Below are 18,335 nucleotides of genomic sequence, written 5' to 3' on the forward strand. Positions count from 1 at the left end.
CTCTTTGAAATATTCTGTAGAACTTTTCAATAAAATCGTAAAGTGGGTGGGCTTTTACAGATAGACCTGTTAGAACTGGAGAAAAATGATAGAGGAAAAACCGTGAGTAATAATGCAAAAAAAAGTAAAAATTTCAATATAATATCACTAAAAATAGTTAAAAATTAAACCCATATACACATATGTGATAAATTATAAGAAGAGAGGGAGAAAAGCAAATGGCAAGAAGATGGAGCAGCCCCACTAACACTGCAGAGATGGGAGGAGTGTTACATGATGATAATGTTGAACTGAAAGTGCTGTATTCAAATGTTGATGGATTGATATTTAGTGGTAAAAGGTTTGAATTCAAGGATCATACTGAGGAAAATGCACCTAATGTTAAGGAACTGACAAAGCGATAAGACCTCACCTGTTCTGCCAATAGGGGTACAACATGATAGCAAGGAGGGTAAGAGAAGGCAAAAGAGGGAGATGATAAGCCTTCTTAGTAAAAGACAGTGTTAAGTTTCAAGAAAAAGTGGAAGATGGCCCATCTAGACAATACATAATGGGAAGAGTAACTGGAGGGAAGATCTGCATAGTGGTGTAAATAACACATAACCCTTCAAAGAACTGCAACAATCCAGAACAAATATATGGAGAAAATATTGAGAAAAATTGGAATGGTTCATGAAGAAAAGAAACATCAATTTCTTAGACATGGTCAAATACTAATAATGGGAATTTCCTTTATAAAGAGATAGACAAGTTTTGAGTGTAAGAAGGACTATTTCCTATACTGACCTATCAGGGGTTATTGGTAAGTAAGGGACTGATATATGATCATTGATAGATCTTATCTTCACACATACTAGCACACTAGGTAGTAGATAGTATGCAGCTGCTGACCAGAGAGGTATATCACCAGTACTACCTGCCTGGGTATTGGGAGGGTCAGTGACTGTTCTATAATGAGCTAGCACTTCACTGGTTGTCATGCGGCACTCCTTTAACCCACGTAGCTGTCTTTTCTTTCTGCCTCACTCACATATGGACTGCTGGCATTCTGTCCACAAACATACAACCTCTCCTTGTCACACACAATACTTGAAAACACTCAACTTACACAACTCATGCTTCCTAACTAGATTTTTCTGCAGTGAGTGCTATGTGCTATCCTACCTTAAGGCAAAATGGAAGGCATAATAGAAGTTGTTGGAAGGAACATTAGACTACAGCAATGGATAGAAACATTAGCAAGAAGTAGCACCTAGGAATTTTGATTACATAGTAGAAGTGAACATCTCATTTGTACTATTTCCCAGTATAAAAGAAAGAGGCAAGAAGTCAAGAGAAAGGTGCAAGAGGCAAAAAAAGAGGGCAAATGAGAGTAGGGGTGAGAGAGCATCATTAAATTTTAGAGAGAAGGTAGGAGGTAAATAAAGTACATAAGAGAACAAATGAGAACATCGGTGAAGGGGGCTAACGGGGAAGTAATAACAAATAGTGGTGAAGTGAGAAGGAGATGGAGTGAGTATTTTGAAGGCTTGTTAAATGTGTTTGATGATAGAGTGACAGATATAGGGTGTTTTGGTTGAGGTGGTGTGCAAAGTGAGAGGGTCAGCGAGAATCGCTGACCCTCTCACTTTGCACACCACCTCAACTAAAACACCCTAAACAAAGAAGAGGCAGTGAAAGCTTTGCAGAAAATGAAAGCCAACAAGGCAGTGGGTTTGGATGGTGGAATATATTAAAAAAGGGGGGTGACTGTATTGTTGACTGGTTGGTAAGGATATTCAATGCATGTATGGTTCATGGTGAAGTGCCTGAGGATTGGCAGAATGCATGCACAGTGCCAATGCACAAAGGCAAAGAGGTTAAAGGTGAGTGTTCAAATTACAGAGGTATAAGGTTGTTGAATATTCCTGGGAAATTATATGGGAGGGTACTGATTGAGAGGGTAAAGGCATGTACAGAGCATCAGATTGGGGAAAAGCAGTGTGGTTTCAGAAATGGTAGAGGATATGTGGATCAGGTGTTTGCTTTGAAGAATGTATGTGAGAAATACTTAGAAAAACAGATAGATTTGTATGTAGCATTCATGGATCTGGAGATGGCATATGACAGAGTTGACAGAGATGCTTTGTGGAAGGTATTAAGAGTATATGGCATGGGAGGTAAGTTGCTAGAAGCAGTAAAAAGGATGTAAGGCATGTGTACGTGTAGGAAGAGAGGAAAGTGATTGATTCTCAGTGAATGTCGGTCTGCGGCAGGGGAGCTTGATGTCTCCATGATTGTTTAATTTGTTTATGGATGGGGTTGTTAGGGAGGTAAATGCAAGAGTTTTGGAGAGTGGCAAGTATGCAGAGTGTTGTGGATGAGAGGGCTTGGAAAGTGAGTCAGTTGTTCACTGGTGATACAGCGCTGGTGGCTGATTTGGGTGAGAAACTGCAGAAGTTGGTGACTGAGTTTGGTAAAGTGTGTGAAAGAAGAAAACTGAGAGTAAATGTGAATAAGAGGAAGGTTATTAGGTTCAGTAGGGTTGAGGGACAAGTTAATTGGGAGGTAAGTTTGAATGGAGAAAAACTGAAGGAAGTGAAGTGTTTTAGATATCTGGGAGTGGATTTAGCAGCAGATGGAACCACGGAAGTGGAAGTGAGTCACAAGGTGGGGGAGGGGGCGAAGGTTCTAGGAGCATTGAAGAATGTATGGAAGGCGAGACTCTTATCTCAGAGAGCAAAAATGGGTATGTTTGAAGGAATAGTGGTTCCAACACTGTTATATGGTTGTGAGGCATGGGTTATGGATAGGGTTGTGTGGAGGAGGGTGGATGTGTTGGAAATGAGGTGTTTGAGGACAATATGTGATATGAGGTGGTTTGATCGAGTAAGTAATGAAAGGGTAGGAGAGATGTGTGGCAATAAAAAGAGTAGTGGTTGACAGAGCAGAAGAGGATGTATTGAAATGGTTTGGTCACATGGAGAGAATGAGTGAGGAAAGATTGACAAAGAGGATATATGGGTCAGAGGTGGAGGGAACAAGGAGAGGTAGGAGACCAAATTGGAGGTGGGAGGCTGGAGTGAAAAAGATTTTGAGCGATCGGGGCCCAAACATACAGGAGGATGAAAGGCGTGCAAGGAATAGAATGAATTGGAACAATGCAGTATACCGGGGTGGATGCACTGTCAATGGATTGAACCAGGGCATGTGAAGCATCTGGGGTAAACCATGGAAAGTTTTGTGGGGCCTGGATGTGGAAAGGGAGCTGTGGTTTCAGTGCATTACACATGACAGCTAGAGACTGAGTGTGAACAAATGTGGCCTTTGTTGTCTTTTCCTAGCACTACCTCGTGCATGTGCGGGGGGAAAGGGTGCCATTTCACGTGAGGTGGGGTGGCAACAGGAATGGATGAAGGCAACATGTGTGAATATGTTATTTATTTATTCATTTATTTTACTTTGTTGCTGTCTCCCGCGTTAGCGAGGTAGCGCAAGGAAACAGACGAAAGAATGGCCCAACCCACCCACATACACATGTATATACATACATGTCCACACATGCACATATACATACCTATACATCTCAACGTATACATATATATATACACACACAGACATATACATATATACACATGTACGTAATTCATACTGTCTGCCTTTATTCATTCCCATCGCCACCCTGCCACACATGAAATAACAAACCCCTCCCCCTTCATGTGTGCGAGGTAGTGCTAGGAAAAGACAACAAAGGCCACATTTGTTCACACTCAGTCTCTAGCTGTCATGTAATAATGCACCGAAACCACAGCTCCCTTTCCACATCCAGGCCCCACAGAACTTTCCATGGTTTACCCCAGATGCTTCACATGCCCTGGTTCAATCCATTGACAGCATGTCGACTCTGGTATACCACATCATTCCAGTTCATTCTATTCCTTGCACGCCTTTCACCCTCCTGCATGTTCAGGCCCCAATCACTCAAAATCTTTTTCACTCCATCTTTCTACCTCCAATTTGGTCTCCCATTTCTCCTCGTTCCCTCCACCTCTGACACATATATCCTCTTGGTCAATCTTTCCTCACTCATTCTTGGTCAATCTTTCCTCACTCATTCTCTCCATGTGAGCAAACCATTTCAAAACACACTCTTCTGCTCTCTCAACCACACTCTTTTTATTACCACACATCTCTCTTACCCTATTATTATTTACTCGATCAATCCACCTCACACCACATATTGTCCTCCATCTTATTTCCAGCACATCCACCCTCCTCTGCACAACTCTATCTATAGCCCACACCTCACAACCATATAACATTGGTGGAACCACTATTCCTTCAAACATACCCAATTTTGCTTTCCGAGATAATGAATATGTACGTGTGTATATATGTATATGTCTATGTATATGTATGTATACGTTATAATGTATAGGTATGTATATGTGTGTGTGGGCATTTATGTACATACATGTGTATGTGGGTGGGTTGGGCCATTCTTTCATCTGTTTTCTAGCATTACCTCGCTAATGCTGGAGACAGCAACAAAGCATAATAATAAAAACAAAATATAGTGGTGTTAGGCTGGAACATTAAGTAGATACATTAGGTAATAGAAGCTGATGGGAACATTGTGAAAATCCTCTGAAACCACTGCGCTAGGGTTGTCCTCAGCCAGAGGCCTGTTAAAGATGAGGCACTAAAGGTTAAGAAGCAGCACTGGAGTTCACCAGTTATGGAAACTCTTCTGCCATGGCCACCTTTCTGAGAAGATTTCTGAAGGAAATTGGTATTAGAGATACAGATAAATAGACAGATACTAGCATAGATATTGAAAATGTTATAAATGTTGCACCAACTGGAAGAATTGATCATGCAATGCTGAAGTCTGAATATGTAATAGGCAAGGCAATCAAAAGAGCAGGGGTGAGGCAGGATATAAAGAGGAGATATAATCATGGTCAGTACAAAACTTCAAATGTAATGTAGATTGGGATATAGCGTTATGGAGTTCAGTATCCAGGGTGGGAGGTACTGTGAAATCTACAATGAAGGAGTAGAGACATGGGTACCTCAAGCTTCAAATATAGAGAGAGTCATAAGAATGAAAAATAAAAATTAGAATAAAAAATAACAATAAGCAAAGGAGCTTCGAGATGTACAGTGGCAAAGATGTGGATGGTACTCCAAGGAGCCAGCATTTGCAAGGTATACGAGAGCATGGAATGAGTACTGCAAGATAAGGAGGGAGTTACAAAGAAACATTGAAAAGAATATTGAGTACAAGGCAGGAGAAAATCCTAAGCTATTCCAATTATTTATTGAGAATAAGTTGTCACTTAAGGAACAGCAAATCAGGTTTAGGGATTCAGAGGGAAATATTGTAGAGGATGATATAATGGTATACAGAGAACTCAATAACACATTCAAAAGTGTTTTTACAGAGAGAGACACAACTGACTTAACATCAGAGATGGAATGGAAAGGAACTTTTAGAAGTCGCTGATATATCTATAAAAGATATTAACAACACTAAAGGGATTTAATCCATACAAAGCTCATGCTCCTGATGAAATTTCATCATATCTACTCAAGCTGTGTGCAGATATGCAATATAAACTACTTGAATTAAAGTTCAAGATGTCAATGAAGAGAGGCAAAGTGCCAAGGCAATGGAAAAGGGCAAATGTCAAACATGTCAATGAAGAGAGGCAAAGTGCCAAGGCAATGGAAAAGGGCAAATGTCAAACCTATGTCAAAGAAGGTATACAGAGAACAGGCACTAAACTCAGACCAGTCTTACTAATAAGTGTGTCTGTAATTTGCTGGAAAATATAATCAGACAGCAAATGGATGACACCATGCAGAGGAGAATTTACCTTAGTGAGAGACAGCATGATTTCAGGGAGAGGTCATACTAATGGATGTCTGAGATTTCTACAAGAGAGCGAGCTCAGTATAGACAAAAGAGAAGGCTAGGAGGACTGTTTGCTTGTGACATGCCGTAAAGCAGTTAACACTATACTGGATGGGAGGCTGATTTAAGAGCCTGGACTACAAGGCAGGCATAAGGAGACTCCTTCATTGAGTAAAAGGCTATCTAAACAGAAAAGAACAATTGATGCATGTTATAGGAACTTTCTCAATATGGGTTGAGGTCACCAATGGAGTGCCACAGGGTTCTGTACTGGGGCTACTGCACTTTTGGATCAATGTGAATGGCTTGCTAAAAGGTATGAAATCCTACCTGAATAAGTTTGTAAATGATGTAAAGGTCAAGAAGAAAGTAAAACATGTGAAGAATTGCATCAATTTTTGAAGTGACCTTCACAAAATCTAAAGTTGGATTGATACTTCAAGAAGTTCAGCCCATGTAAATGTATGGTAATGAGGGTGGACCATAGTGAAAGTAGGACTAAATATGATTATCATCTGGGACACAACCTGCAGGAATCTGTATATGAGAGACTTAAGATTCAATAGTCCCTAACCTGCTGCCAACGTCCAACCTTAGGAAAATAGTTAAGGTGATCAGATGTCTCTTTATAAAAATTAAAATTGCCTTCCTTTATTCAAAGGAAAAGAAGTAAAGGATATGTGTTGAAATTATAGGGGAATAAGTCTTATACATATACCAGGAAATGGATTTGTATGTAGCATTTATGGATCTGGAGAAGGCATATGATAGAGTTGATAGAGATGCTCTGTGGAAGGTATTAAGAATAATGGTGTGGGAGGAAAGTTGTTAGAAGCAGTGAAAAGTTTTTATCGAGAATGTAAGGCATGTGTACGTGTAGGAAGAGAGGAAAGTGATTGGTTCTCAGTGAATGTAGGTTTGCGGCAGGGGTGTGTGATGTCTCCATGGTTGTTTAATTTGTTTATGGATGGGGTTGTTAGGGAGGTAAATGCAAGAGTTTTGGAAAGAGGGGCAAGTATGAAGTCTGTTGGGATGAGAGAGCTTGGGAAGTGAGTCAGTTGTTGTTCGCTGATGATACAGCGCTGGTGGCTGATTCATGTGAGAAACTGCAGAAGCTGGTGACTGAGTTTGGTAAAGTGTGTGGAAGAAGAAAGTTAAGAGTAAATGTGAATAAGAGCAAGGTTATTAGGTACAGTAGGGTTGAGGGTCAAGTCAATTGGGAGGTGAGTTTGAATGGAGAAAAACTGGAGGAAGTGAAGTGTTTTAGATATCTGGGAGTGGATCTGGCAGCGGATGGAACCATGGAAGCAGAAGTGGATCATAGGGTGGGGGAGGGGGCGAAAATTCTGGGGGCCTTGAAGAATGTGTGGAAGTCGAGAACATTATCTCGGAAAGCAAAAATGGGTATGTTTGAAGGAATAGTGGTTCCAACAATGTTGTATGGTTGCGAGGCATGGGCTATGGATAGAGTTGTGCGCAGGAGGATGGATGTGCTGGAAATGAGATGTTTGAGGACAATGTGCGGTGTGAGGTGGTTTGATCGAGTGAGTAACGTAAGGGTAAGAGAGATGTGTGGAAATAAAAAGAGCGTGGTTGAGAGAGCAGAAGAGGGTGTTTTGAAGTGGTTTGGGCACATGGAGAGAATGAGTGAGGAAAGATTGACCAAGAGGATATATGTGTCGGAGGTGGAGGGAACGAGGAGAAGAGGGAGACCAAATTGGAGGTGGAAAGATGGAGTGAAAAAGATTTTGTGTGATCGGGGCCTGAACATGCAGGAGGGTGAAAGGAGGGCAAGGAATAGAGTGAATTGGAGCGATGTGGTATACCGGGGTTGACGTGCTGTCGGTGGATTGAATCAGGGCATGTGAAGCGTCTGGGGTGAGCCATGGAGGGCTGTGTAGGTATGTATATTTGCGTGTGTGGACGTGTGTGTGTACATGTGTATGGGGGGGTTGGGCCATTTCTTTCGTCTGTTTCCTTGCGCTACCTCGCAAACGCGGGAGACAGCGACAAAGTATAATAAATATAAAAAAAATATACCAGGAAAATGTTTTGCAGGAGAGTTGATTGATAAAGTGATGGAAGTGACAGAATTTAGAATAAGTGAGGAGCTAGGGGGTTTCATGAAAGGTAGGGGAAGTGTGGATCAGATTTTTGCAGTGAGAATGATGGTGTGAAAGTTTCTAGCAAAAGTTAAGAAGCTGTATGTAGCTCTCATGGATTTGGAGAAAGAGTATGACAGTTGAGTGAAATGCTTCATGGGGTAAGGGGACAACTGTTAGATGGTGTGAAAGCCTTCTACAGGGGGAGCAAGTGCATGTATTAAAGTGGATGAAGAGCTGTACAAAAGTTTCAGCATACACGTGGGTATGACGCCGGGCTGTGTGATGTCATCGTGGCTTTTTAACAAAATTATGGATGGAGTGATAAGAAAGATGAAAGCATAACAAGGGAAAGGGGGTGCACAGACAGTGTGTGCCATTGAGGTGTGTGGTTAGTGACAAGCATATCTGCAGATGATACTGTGATGTTTGCTACGAGTGAAGATGAATTGTAGTTTTTCTGTTAAATATTCATAAACATATTTAATGACTCATACTGGAAATCATTTGTGTAAGAAGAATACTGTACACTAAGACATTATGTTCTGCAATATACCATATCGTATCCAACCATCTTAGTAAATAAACTGTGGATTATTGTCATTATCAAGTGTGTTCTTGATGTGTGTAAGAATAGGTGATTAAATGTAAATGCAGGTAAAATAATGGTGTTTGAGAAGAATTACAGTGAAAGTACAGATTTTGCAAAAACGTATAAAGTGAAAGAAGAAAGTGTAATAAACTGTGTTAAACATATCGGGTAAGAAAGACTGGAGGAGGTGACAGAATTCAGGTATTTTGGGTAGGTTTGGTGAGCTGGAAGGTGATATATGGGAGACAGCAGTACAGGGTAGGAGAGTCACTGAGTCCCTTAACAGAATAATGAAGGGAAAAGTCTAAGTATGGAAGTGAGGAGAGGATTAAGGGACAGCACAGTTCTCCTGACCCTGTCCTATGAAGTAAAAACGTGGACATGGAATGAGTTGCAGAGGCCAAGGACCTAGGTTGTAGAAATGAGCTATATGGGAGGAGTATGTGATATGACTAGCTGGAATAAAGAAAGAAATGAGGGGGTATTAGAGAGATGTGGTATGGCAGGGATGCAAAGGGAATGAAATGTGGAGTAGAAGAGAGGGTGAAATGGAAAACTTTGAGGTGTTCTGGGTATGTGAAATGAATGTAAGATGGGGAGTTTACAAGGAGCATGTATCACAGTACAATTAAAGGGGATGATGTGCGAGGAAGACAACCTATAAGGGGGATGCAAGAGAAGGATTAGAGGAAGCACAGGACCCTAAGAGGAAATACAAGTGAGGCAACAATATTCAGCTGATCAAGTTTTTTGAGAGTTTGACTCAGAAAGGAAGCCCTACAACAACAGTATACACCAGAGATATTGAAGGTTCTCGGAAATCTAGCACAATGGAGTCAAGACATAGGTACCATGGAACAGGAAAAGAGGAGGGAGAAGTGAAGAGATATGGTTCAACATGAAATGCCAAAAAAGCAAAAGAGCTCACGAATGTACAGTGGAAGATGTACAATGTCAGTGTAGTTGGCCAACATTAGAAAGATACATGAAAGCAAGAAATGAGTGCTGCAGGATATGCAGGGAGGAGCAACCACAGGACAAAACATGAAATAGAGAAACTTGTTAAAAAAAAAGCAAAGTACTTTTCTGGTATAAGAGTGGTGGATGAATTGAATAGAACGACAGAATATGGTTAATGCAGACAGCATACATAAACTTGAGGTGTATGATAACAGAGAATGTTCAAGTAAAAATGGGTAATTATATATAATTACATACACACACACATACAGTGGTGACTTAATCTATCTATCTATCTAGATAGATACAAAGATAGCAGAGAGGTTTGGAAAAGAACATTATAGACAGTGCAAAAGACAATCCAAAGCTTTTCCATAAGTTCATTAGGCTAAAGGTTTATGAGGGAAGAACTCTTGAAGTAGATGAGGTAGTATGTGAGGGGGCTAAGGATAAATCTGAGTGTTTTCAAAGTGAGGGACAATGCTATGCATGTGCCTGAAAGGTGAGGGAGTGTAGTAGAAGGCTTGGAAAGGATAAAGGTCATCAAAAGTAATATAATCAAGTTATAAAAAAAAATTCATCTGTGTAAGATTCATGGACTTTAAGAAGTCCTCCCATATGTGCTGAAGGACTGTGTGGATGCACTTGCTTGGGCTCTCAAAATATTGTTCACTATGATACTTGAGGAAGGGAATATTCCAAAAATCAAGTTGTATGTGTTTGAGGTAGGTTTTCATGCTGACCTCCCTCCTCATGTAATCTCACTGAAATCTCTCTTGACTGTGTGGGTCTACAGTCTACTGGGAGTTGGGGTTCTTGAAGGACAGTCAATTACTATTGCAGATGAGATAGCTCTAGTGGCAAATTAGCTCTAGTGCAGATTCAAGTGAGAAACTAAAAAATATTGAGTCTGATTTTGGGAGACTGTGAAAGGTGACTGAGAGTTAACATGAACAAAAGTAAGGTTAAGATGTGTAGTTGGGTGGGCAGTTGGTTTGAGCATGAGTTTGAATGGGAAGGACTCAGAGGAAGTGGAGTATGTCAATCACCTGGGTATGTGAACTGTGGCAGCAAATGGAACTATGAGTAGGGAAGTGAGTGAGATTGTGGGAGAAGGGGCTAAGGTTTTTCATAAACTAAAAGGCATGTAGAGGGAGAGGTGAGAGTCTGTAGGAGAAGAGCATATCTGAAGGTTTAACAGTCCCAATAGTGATTTATGGACCCAAGTTTTAGGCCCTGAATGCAAAAGAATGGGAGATGGTGGACCGGTTGGAAATTAATTAGATGCCTGATGACAATATGTGGTGTGAGGCAGGCTGAACAGGTGTGGAATAACAGCATAAAAATGAGGTGTAGTAGTAAGTAATCTGACTGAGAGAGCTGACCAAGCTGTGCTGAGATGGGTTGGACATATAGAAAGCATAAGCAAAGAAAGACTGACTAAGAGGATCTAGTTGTCAGGAATGGAAGAATCAAGGGGGATGGGGAAGTTTAGAAGGAAATGGAAGGAGGAAATAAAGGAGGCTTCTGGTCATCAGCATGAAAACATTCAGGAGGGTGAAATGCATGAATGGAATAGAAAGCTCAGAATGAGAGGGAGAGGAGAGGAGAGAGAGAGAAGAGTGTTTGCAAAGTCAATGGGTTGAACTAAGGAATATGAAGCAAAATAATCTAGAAATAGTGTGTGAGCTCTGACTGTGAATGAAGACTCTGGTTTTAGTGAATTATACATGACAGCAAGAGAGTGGATGTTTGCATATGAGGTTACTGTTTGTTTCTGAAGCTACTTTGATCAGGTATGAAAAGCAATCATCAAAATAAATGCATGTGCTGTATACATTTTTCATCATTGCAAAAAAAAGTATACAGTACAAGACAAAACACCTTACCTGAACAGGGGTAGCAAGAAGGAAGAGGAGGAGGTTCTCAAGGGAAAGACCTGGCAATACACAGCACATCTCCTCATGTGTCATGTGTTGCATCATTGCCATAAAATACACCATTACTAACATTGCTGGGACTCCTGCAAACAATGGAAAAAAAAATAATTGAGGCATACTAATACTACAGTCTATGATTTTACATATATATATATATATATTTTCATATCCCTGAGGATAGGGGAGAAAGAATACTTCCCATGTATTCCCTGCGTGTCATAGAAGGCGACTAAAAGGGGAGGGAGCAGGGGGGGCTGGAAATCCTCCGCTCTTGTTTTTAATTTTCCCAAAGAAGGAATGGAGAGGGGGGGGGGAGCCAAGTAAGGATATTCCCTCAAAGGCTTAGTCCTCTGTTCTTAACGCTACCTCGCTAAAGTGGGAAATGGCGAACAGTAGAAGAGTTTTATATACAGGTACACCACCGTATTTCTGGCAACTGATGGTTTGGCACCTCCTGTAGTCCGGGCAAAATTATGTGAGGGAACTTGAAATGACCACGGCCACCAGACTAGTTTACTGGGCGGCCACAGATGGCGTTGTTTGTAAGGCATGCTTATTTACATTCTTTACATTGGAATTGTTGGTGGTGATACCGCAATTCTGTGAGATTCTCACCTTATTTTGCTTAAACTTAACCCTAACTATGGCTTCTAAGACATATGAGTGTCAGTCGTGGTGTCAAACGTAAACACCAGTCCATATCGATCCAAGATAAAGTAGAACTGTTGAAAAAAATGGACCATCGTGTTTCGGTGCGTGAGCTGTGTGACATCTACAGTATTGATTCATTAACTGTTTATGATATAAAGATGCAAGTTTATGATATAAAGAAGCAAAGGGAGAAAATATTGAAAGTCTAAGTCTATGCAGACATTGATTCTGAGAAGCAAATGATGATCAGAAAAACTAAGAAAGATGGTAAGAGTAATGAGCACGATTGAGTGATGATGGAAGGGTTTCCACAGCATTGGAGTAAAATTTTCAGGTAGCATGATAATGGACCAGGCTAAGTTGTTCGATAAAGAACTTAAATTCAACATGAGCATGACGATAGTGAAGGATGGCTTCAAAGATTCAAGAAGCGTCATGGAATTTCCATGAATAAAGTGTCCGGAGAAAAGCGGTCTGCAAACCATGAAGGAGATGCTGAGTATGGGGACAAACTTGCAAATCTCGTAGCTGATGAGTACCTCAGTCCTGAGCAGGTGTGTAAAGCAGATGAAACTGCATTATTCTGGCAATGCACACCTAAGAAAAAACTAACAACAGAAGACAAAGAAGACCCTACAGGATTTAAACAATCTAAGGACAGACTTACCCTCTTAGGGTGCTCAAACATCTATTATTTGTTTAATCTAAATTTCTAGCACTCCATGGTATACTTAAGACTCATGGGAGATGTATAATTAGTGGGTTAGAGGAATGTTGATGAATTATCATTACTTGACTCCGGTTGGTCCAGCAAAATGGTTAATCCGGCAAGGCTTTGGAACCAAGAGTGCCAGAAAATCGGTGGCATACCTGTACTTTATTTTCCCCACCTTAGTGAAGTAACACTACAAACAGATAATTGAGCCTTCAAGAAAAATCTTCATTTGCCAGAAGAATGTATTTCAGTGAGGAAAGAAGAGAAGATTTTGAGGATCACTGAAGGCAAGGTGGAAGAACAGAATGAAAGAGCACATGTGTGTGTTGCATGTTTTGAAAGAATATGTGAAAATTAGCACGTATTATGGTTTATGTGTCACTGCGCTGTATAGCTTTTTTTAGGTGTCATTGTGCTGTATAGCATTTTTCATGTCTCATTGTGCTGTACAGCTAGAGATGTTGAACAGAAATAGAGTGAAAGAAAAGAGACACTTCACTCAGACTTCTTATTTCAACATAAAATTACTTTCCTTTCTTTTGGTAAGTAAGAGGGTATAACCACTTTAACATGTGACCTACAATACTGAATGACATAAGCACTTTGAATAATTATGTTCATTCAGTAATGATAAACCTTAAAATTATCATTTAGTGTTCAATGCTTCTTTCAGCTACTGTGCCTCATTATAACCTTTTTAGTCTAAGAAGTAAGTCACTGCAAATTTTGCAGTTCTTCCTACAATCCATAAGCTTCATTAACATTAAAGTTTTAGTAATGGCTGCCAACACTCTCAAATTCTATCTTATAGTAACTAAGATGGCATAAGCAAAACACTGCCATCTTCAATAAAGAGAGAAAAGGAGTGTGAAAAAAGAAGAAGGATATTAACAAGAGCTCCCTAGTTGTTTGCAGACCTGACTCTTACAGGCAGAAAGCATATACAAAGAATGAAAGACAAAAGAAGAGAATTCCACATTTTTTTTAATTATCTATTATACCTACTTACTGTTTCCTGCATCAGCAAACTAGCGCCAGAAAACAAACAAAGAATGGCCCATCCACTCATATACACATATATATATACATAAACGCCCATACATGCATATATACATACATACATATATATATATATATATATATATATATATTTTTTTTTTTTTTTTTTTTTTATACTTTGTCGCTGTCTCCCGCGTTTGCGAGGTAGCGCAAGGAAACAGACGAAAGAAATGGCCCAACCCCCCCCCCCATACACATGTACATACACACGTCCACACACGCAAATATACATACCTACACAGCTTTCCATGGTTTACCCCAGACGCTTCACATGCCTTGCTTCAATCCACTGACAGCACGTCAACCCCTGTATACCACATGACTCCAATTCACTCTATTTCTTGCCCTCCTTTCACCCTCCTGCATGTTCAGGCCCCGATCACACAAAATCTTTTTCACTCCATCTTTCCACCTCCAATTTGGTCTCCCTCTTCTCCTCGTTCCCTCCACCTCCGACACATATATCCTCTTGGTCAATCTCTCCTCACTCATTCTCTCCATGTGCCCAAACCATTTCAAAACACCCTCTTCTGCTCTCTCAACCACGCTCTTTTTATTTCCACACATCTCTCTTACCCTTACGTTACTTACTCGATCAAACCACCTCACACCACACATTGTCCTCAAACATCTCATTTCCAGCACATCCATCCTCCTGCGCACATCTCTATCCATAGCCCACGCCTCGCAACCATACAACATTGTTGGAACCACTATTCCCTCAAACATACCCATTTTTGCTTTCCGAGATAATGTTCTCGACTTCCACACATTTTTCAAGGCTCCCAAAATTTTCGCCCCCTCCCCCACCCTATGATCCACTTCCGCTTCCATGGTTCCATCCGCTGACAGATCCACTCCCAGATATCTAAAACACTTCACTTCCTCCAGTTTTTCTCCATTCAAACTCACCTCCCAATTGACTTGACCCTCACCCCTACTGTACCTAATAACCTTGCTCTTATTCACATTTACTCTCAACTTTCTTCTTCCACACACTTTACCAAACTCAGTCACCAGCTTCTGCAGTTTCTCACATGAATCAGCGAACAACAACTGACTCACTTCCCAAGCTCTCTCATCCCCAACAGACTTCATACTTGCCCCTCTTTCCAGGACTCTTGCATTTACCTCCCTTACAACCCCATCCATAAACAAATTAAACAACCATGGAGACATCACACACCCCTGCCGCAAACCTATTCACTGAGAACCAATCACTTTCCTCTCTTCCTACACGTACACATGCCTTACATCCTCGATAAAAACTTTTCACTGCTTCTAACAACTTGCCTCCCACACCATATATTCTTAATACCTTCCACAGAGCATCCCTATCAACTCTATCATATGCCTTCTCCAGATCCATAAATGCTACATACAAATCCATTTGCTTTTCTAAGTATTTCTCACATACATTCTTCAAAGCAAACACCTGATCCACACATCCTCTACCACTTCTGAAACCGCACTGCTCTTCCCCAATCTGATGCTCTGTACATGCCTTCACCCTCTCAATCAATACCCTCCCATATAATTTACCAGGAATACTCAACAAACTTATACCTCTGTAATTTGAGCACTCACTCTTATCCCCTTTGCCTTTGTACAATGGCACTATGCACGCATTCCGCCAATCCTCAGGCACCTCACCATGAGTCATACATACATTAAATAACCTTACCAACCAGTCAACAATACAGTCACCCCCTTTTTTAATAAATTCCACTGCAATACCATCCAAACCTGCTGCCTTGCCGGCTTTCATCTTCCGCAAAGCTTTTACTACCTCTTCTCTGTTTACCAAATCATTTTCCCTAACCCTCTCACTTTGCACACCACCTCGACCAAAACACCCTATATCTGCCACTCTGTCATCAGACACATTCAACAAACCTTCAAAATACTCATTCCATATCAACTCATACATATCAACATTATTTATTTATTTATTTATTCATTTTGCTTTGTCACTGTCTCCCGCGTTAGTGAGGTAGCGCAAGGAAACATATCAACATATACATACATATATATACATATCAACATATACATACATATACATACACAGACATACACACACACATATATATCTATTTTATTCATTACACTTAGTAGTGGTCTACAGCGTTAGCGAGGTAGTGCAAGGAAACAGACGAAAGAATGGCACAATCCACCCACATACACATGCATATACATAAACGTCCACACACACACATATACATACCTATACATTTCAATGTATACTTACATATAGATACACAGACATATACATATATACGCATGTACATATTCTTACTTGCTGCCTTCATCAATTCCTATCACAACCCCGCCACATATGAAACAGCACTAGAAAAGACAAGAAAGGCCACCAGCCACCTACAAACACATGCATATACATAAATGCCCACACAACCACATATTTATTCATCTATTTATCTATTTTGCTTTGTTGCTGTCTCCTGCGTTAGCAAGGTAGCACAAGGAAACAGACGAAAGAATGGCCCAACCCACCCACATACACATGTATATACATACTAGTCCACACATGCAAGTATACATACCTATACATCTCAAAGTATACATATATATACACACAGACATACATATATACGCATGTACACAATTCATATTGTCTGCCTTTATGCATTCCCATCGCCACCCCGCCACTAATGAGATAACAACCCCCTCCCCCCTCATGTGCGTAAGGTAGCGCTAGGAAAAGACAACAAAGGCCACATTCATTCACACTCAGTCTCTAGCTGTCATGTAATAATGCACTGAAACCACACCTCCCTTTCCACATCCAGGCACACAGAACTTTCCATAGTTTACTCCAGACGCTTCACATACCCTGGTTCAATCCATTGACAGCACGTCGACCCCGGTATACCACATCGTTCCAATTCACTCTATTCCTTGCCCGCCTTTCACCCTCCTGCATGTTCAGGCCCCGATTACTCAAAATCTTTTTCACGCCATCTTCCCACCTCCAATTTGGACTCCCATTTCTCCTTGTTCCCTCCACCTCCGACACGTATATCCTCTTGGTCAATCTTTCCTCACTTATTCTCTCCATGTGATCAAACCATTTCAAAACATCCTCTTCTGCTCTCTCAACCACACTCTTTTTATTACCATACATCTCTCTTACCCTATTACTTACTCGATCAAATCACCTCACACCACATATTGTCCTCAAACATCTCATTTCTAGCACATCCACCCTCCTCTGCACAACTCTATCCATAGCCCACGCCTCGAAACCATATAACATTGCTGGAACCACTATTCCTTCAAACATACCCATTTTTGCTTTCCGAGATAATGTTCTTGCCTTCCACACATTCTTCAACGCTCCCAGAACTTTTGCCCCCTCCCCCACCCAATGATTCACTTCCATTTCCATGGTTCCATCCGCTGCCAAATCCACTCCCAGATATTTAAAACACTTCACTTCCTCCAGTTTTTCTCCATTCAAACTTACCTCCCAATTGACTTGTCCCTCAACCCTACTGTACCTAAAAACCTTGCTCTTATTCACATTTACTGTCAGCTTTCTTCTTTCACACACTTTACCAAACTCAGTCACCAGCTTCTGCAGTTTCTCACCCGAATCAGCCACCAGTGCTGTATCATCAGTGAACGACAACTGACTCACTTCCCAAGCTCTCCAGCTCTATCAACTCTATCATATGCCTTCTCCAGATCCATAAATGCTAAATACAAATCCATTTGCTTTTCTAAGTATTTCTCACATACATTCTTCAAAGCAAACACCTGATCCACACATCCTCTACCACTTCTGAAACCACACTGCTCTTCCCCAATCTGATGCTCTGTACATGCCTTCACCCTCTCAATCAATACCCTCCCATATAATTTCCCAGGAATACTCAACAAACTTATACCTCTGTAAGTTGAGCACTCACTTTTATCCCCTTTGCCTTTGTACAATGGCACTATGCAAGCATTCCGCCAATCCTCAGGCACCTCATCATGAGTCATACATACATTAAATAACCTTACCAAACAGTCAACTATACAGTCACCCCCTGTATTCATTTATTTTACTTTGTCGCTTCTCCCACGTTAGCGAGGTAGCACAAAGAAACAGACGAAAGAGTGGCCCGACCCACCCACATACACATGTATATACATATACGTCCACACACGCAAATATACATTCCTATATATCTCAACGTATATATATATATATATATATATATATATATATATATATATGTCTGATGACAGAGTGGCAGATATAGGGTGTTTTGGTCGAGGTGGTGTGCAAAGTGAGAGGGTTAGGGAAAATGATTTGGTAAACAGAGAAGAGGTAGTAAAAGCTTTGCGGAAGATGAAAGCCGGCAAGGCAGCAGGTTTGGATGGTATTGCAGTGGAATTTATTAAGAAAGGG

At 40.7% G+C, this 18,335-nt stretch overlaps 1 protein-coding gene across 1 annotated transcript in view; it reads right to left on the bottom strand.

Annotated features, from left to right (window-relative positions):
• The window catches only part of LOC139749254 (copper-transporting ATPase 1-like), a 364,429-nt gene that overhangs the window by 183,730 nt on the left and 162,364 nt on the right, over positions 1–18,335 (bottom strand). Inside the window, exon 11 of the mRNA XM_071662991.1 lies at positions 11,443–11,576. Coding sequence (XP_071519092.1) covers positions 11,443–11,576 — 134 coding nt within the window. The remainder of the gene's footprint in view (positions 1–11,442; positions 11,577–18,335) is intronic.

The sequence above is a fragment of the Panulirus ornatus genome, chromosome 6, assembly GCF_036320965.1.
Source record: "Panulirus ornatus isolate Po-2019 chromosome 6, ASM3632096v1, whole genome shotgun sequence".
NCBI classification, from domain to species: Eukaryota; Metazoa; Arthropoda; class Malacostraca; order Decapoda; family Palinuridae; genus Panulirus; species Panulirus ornatus.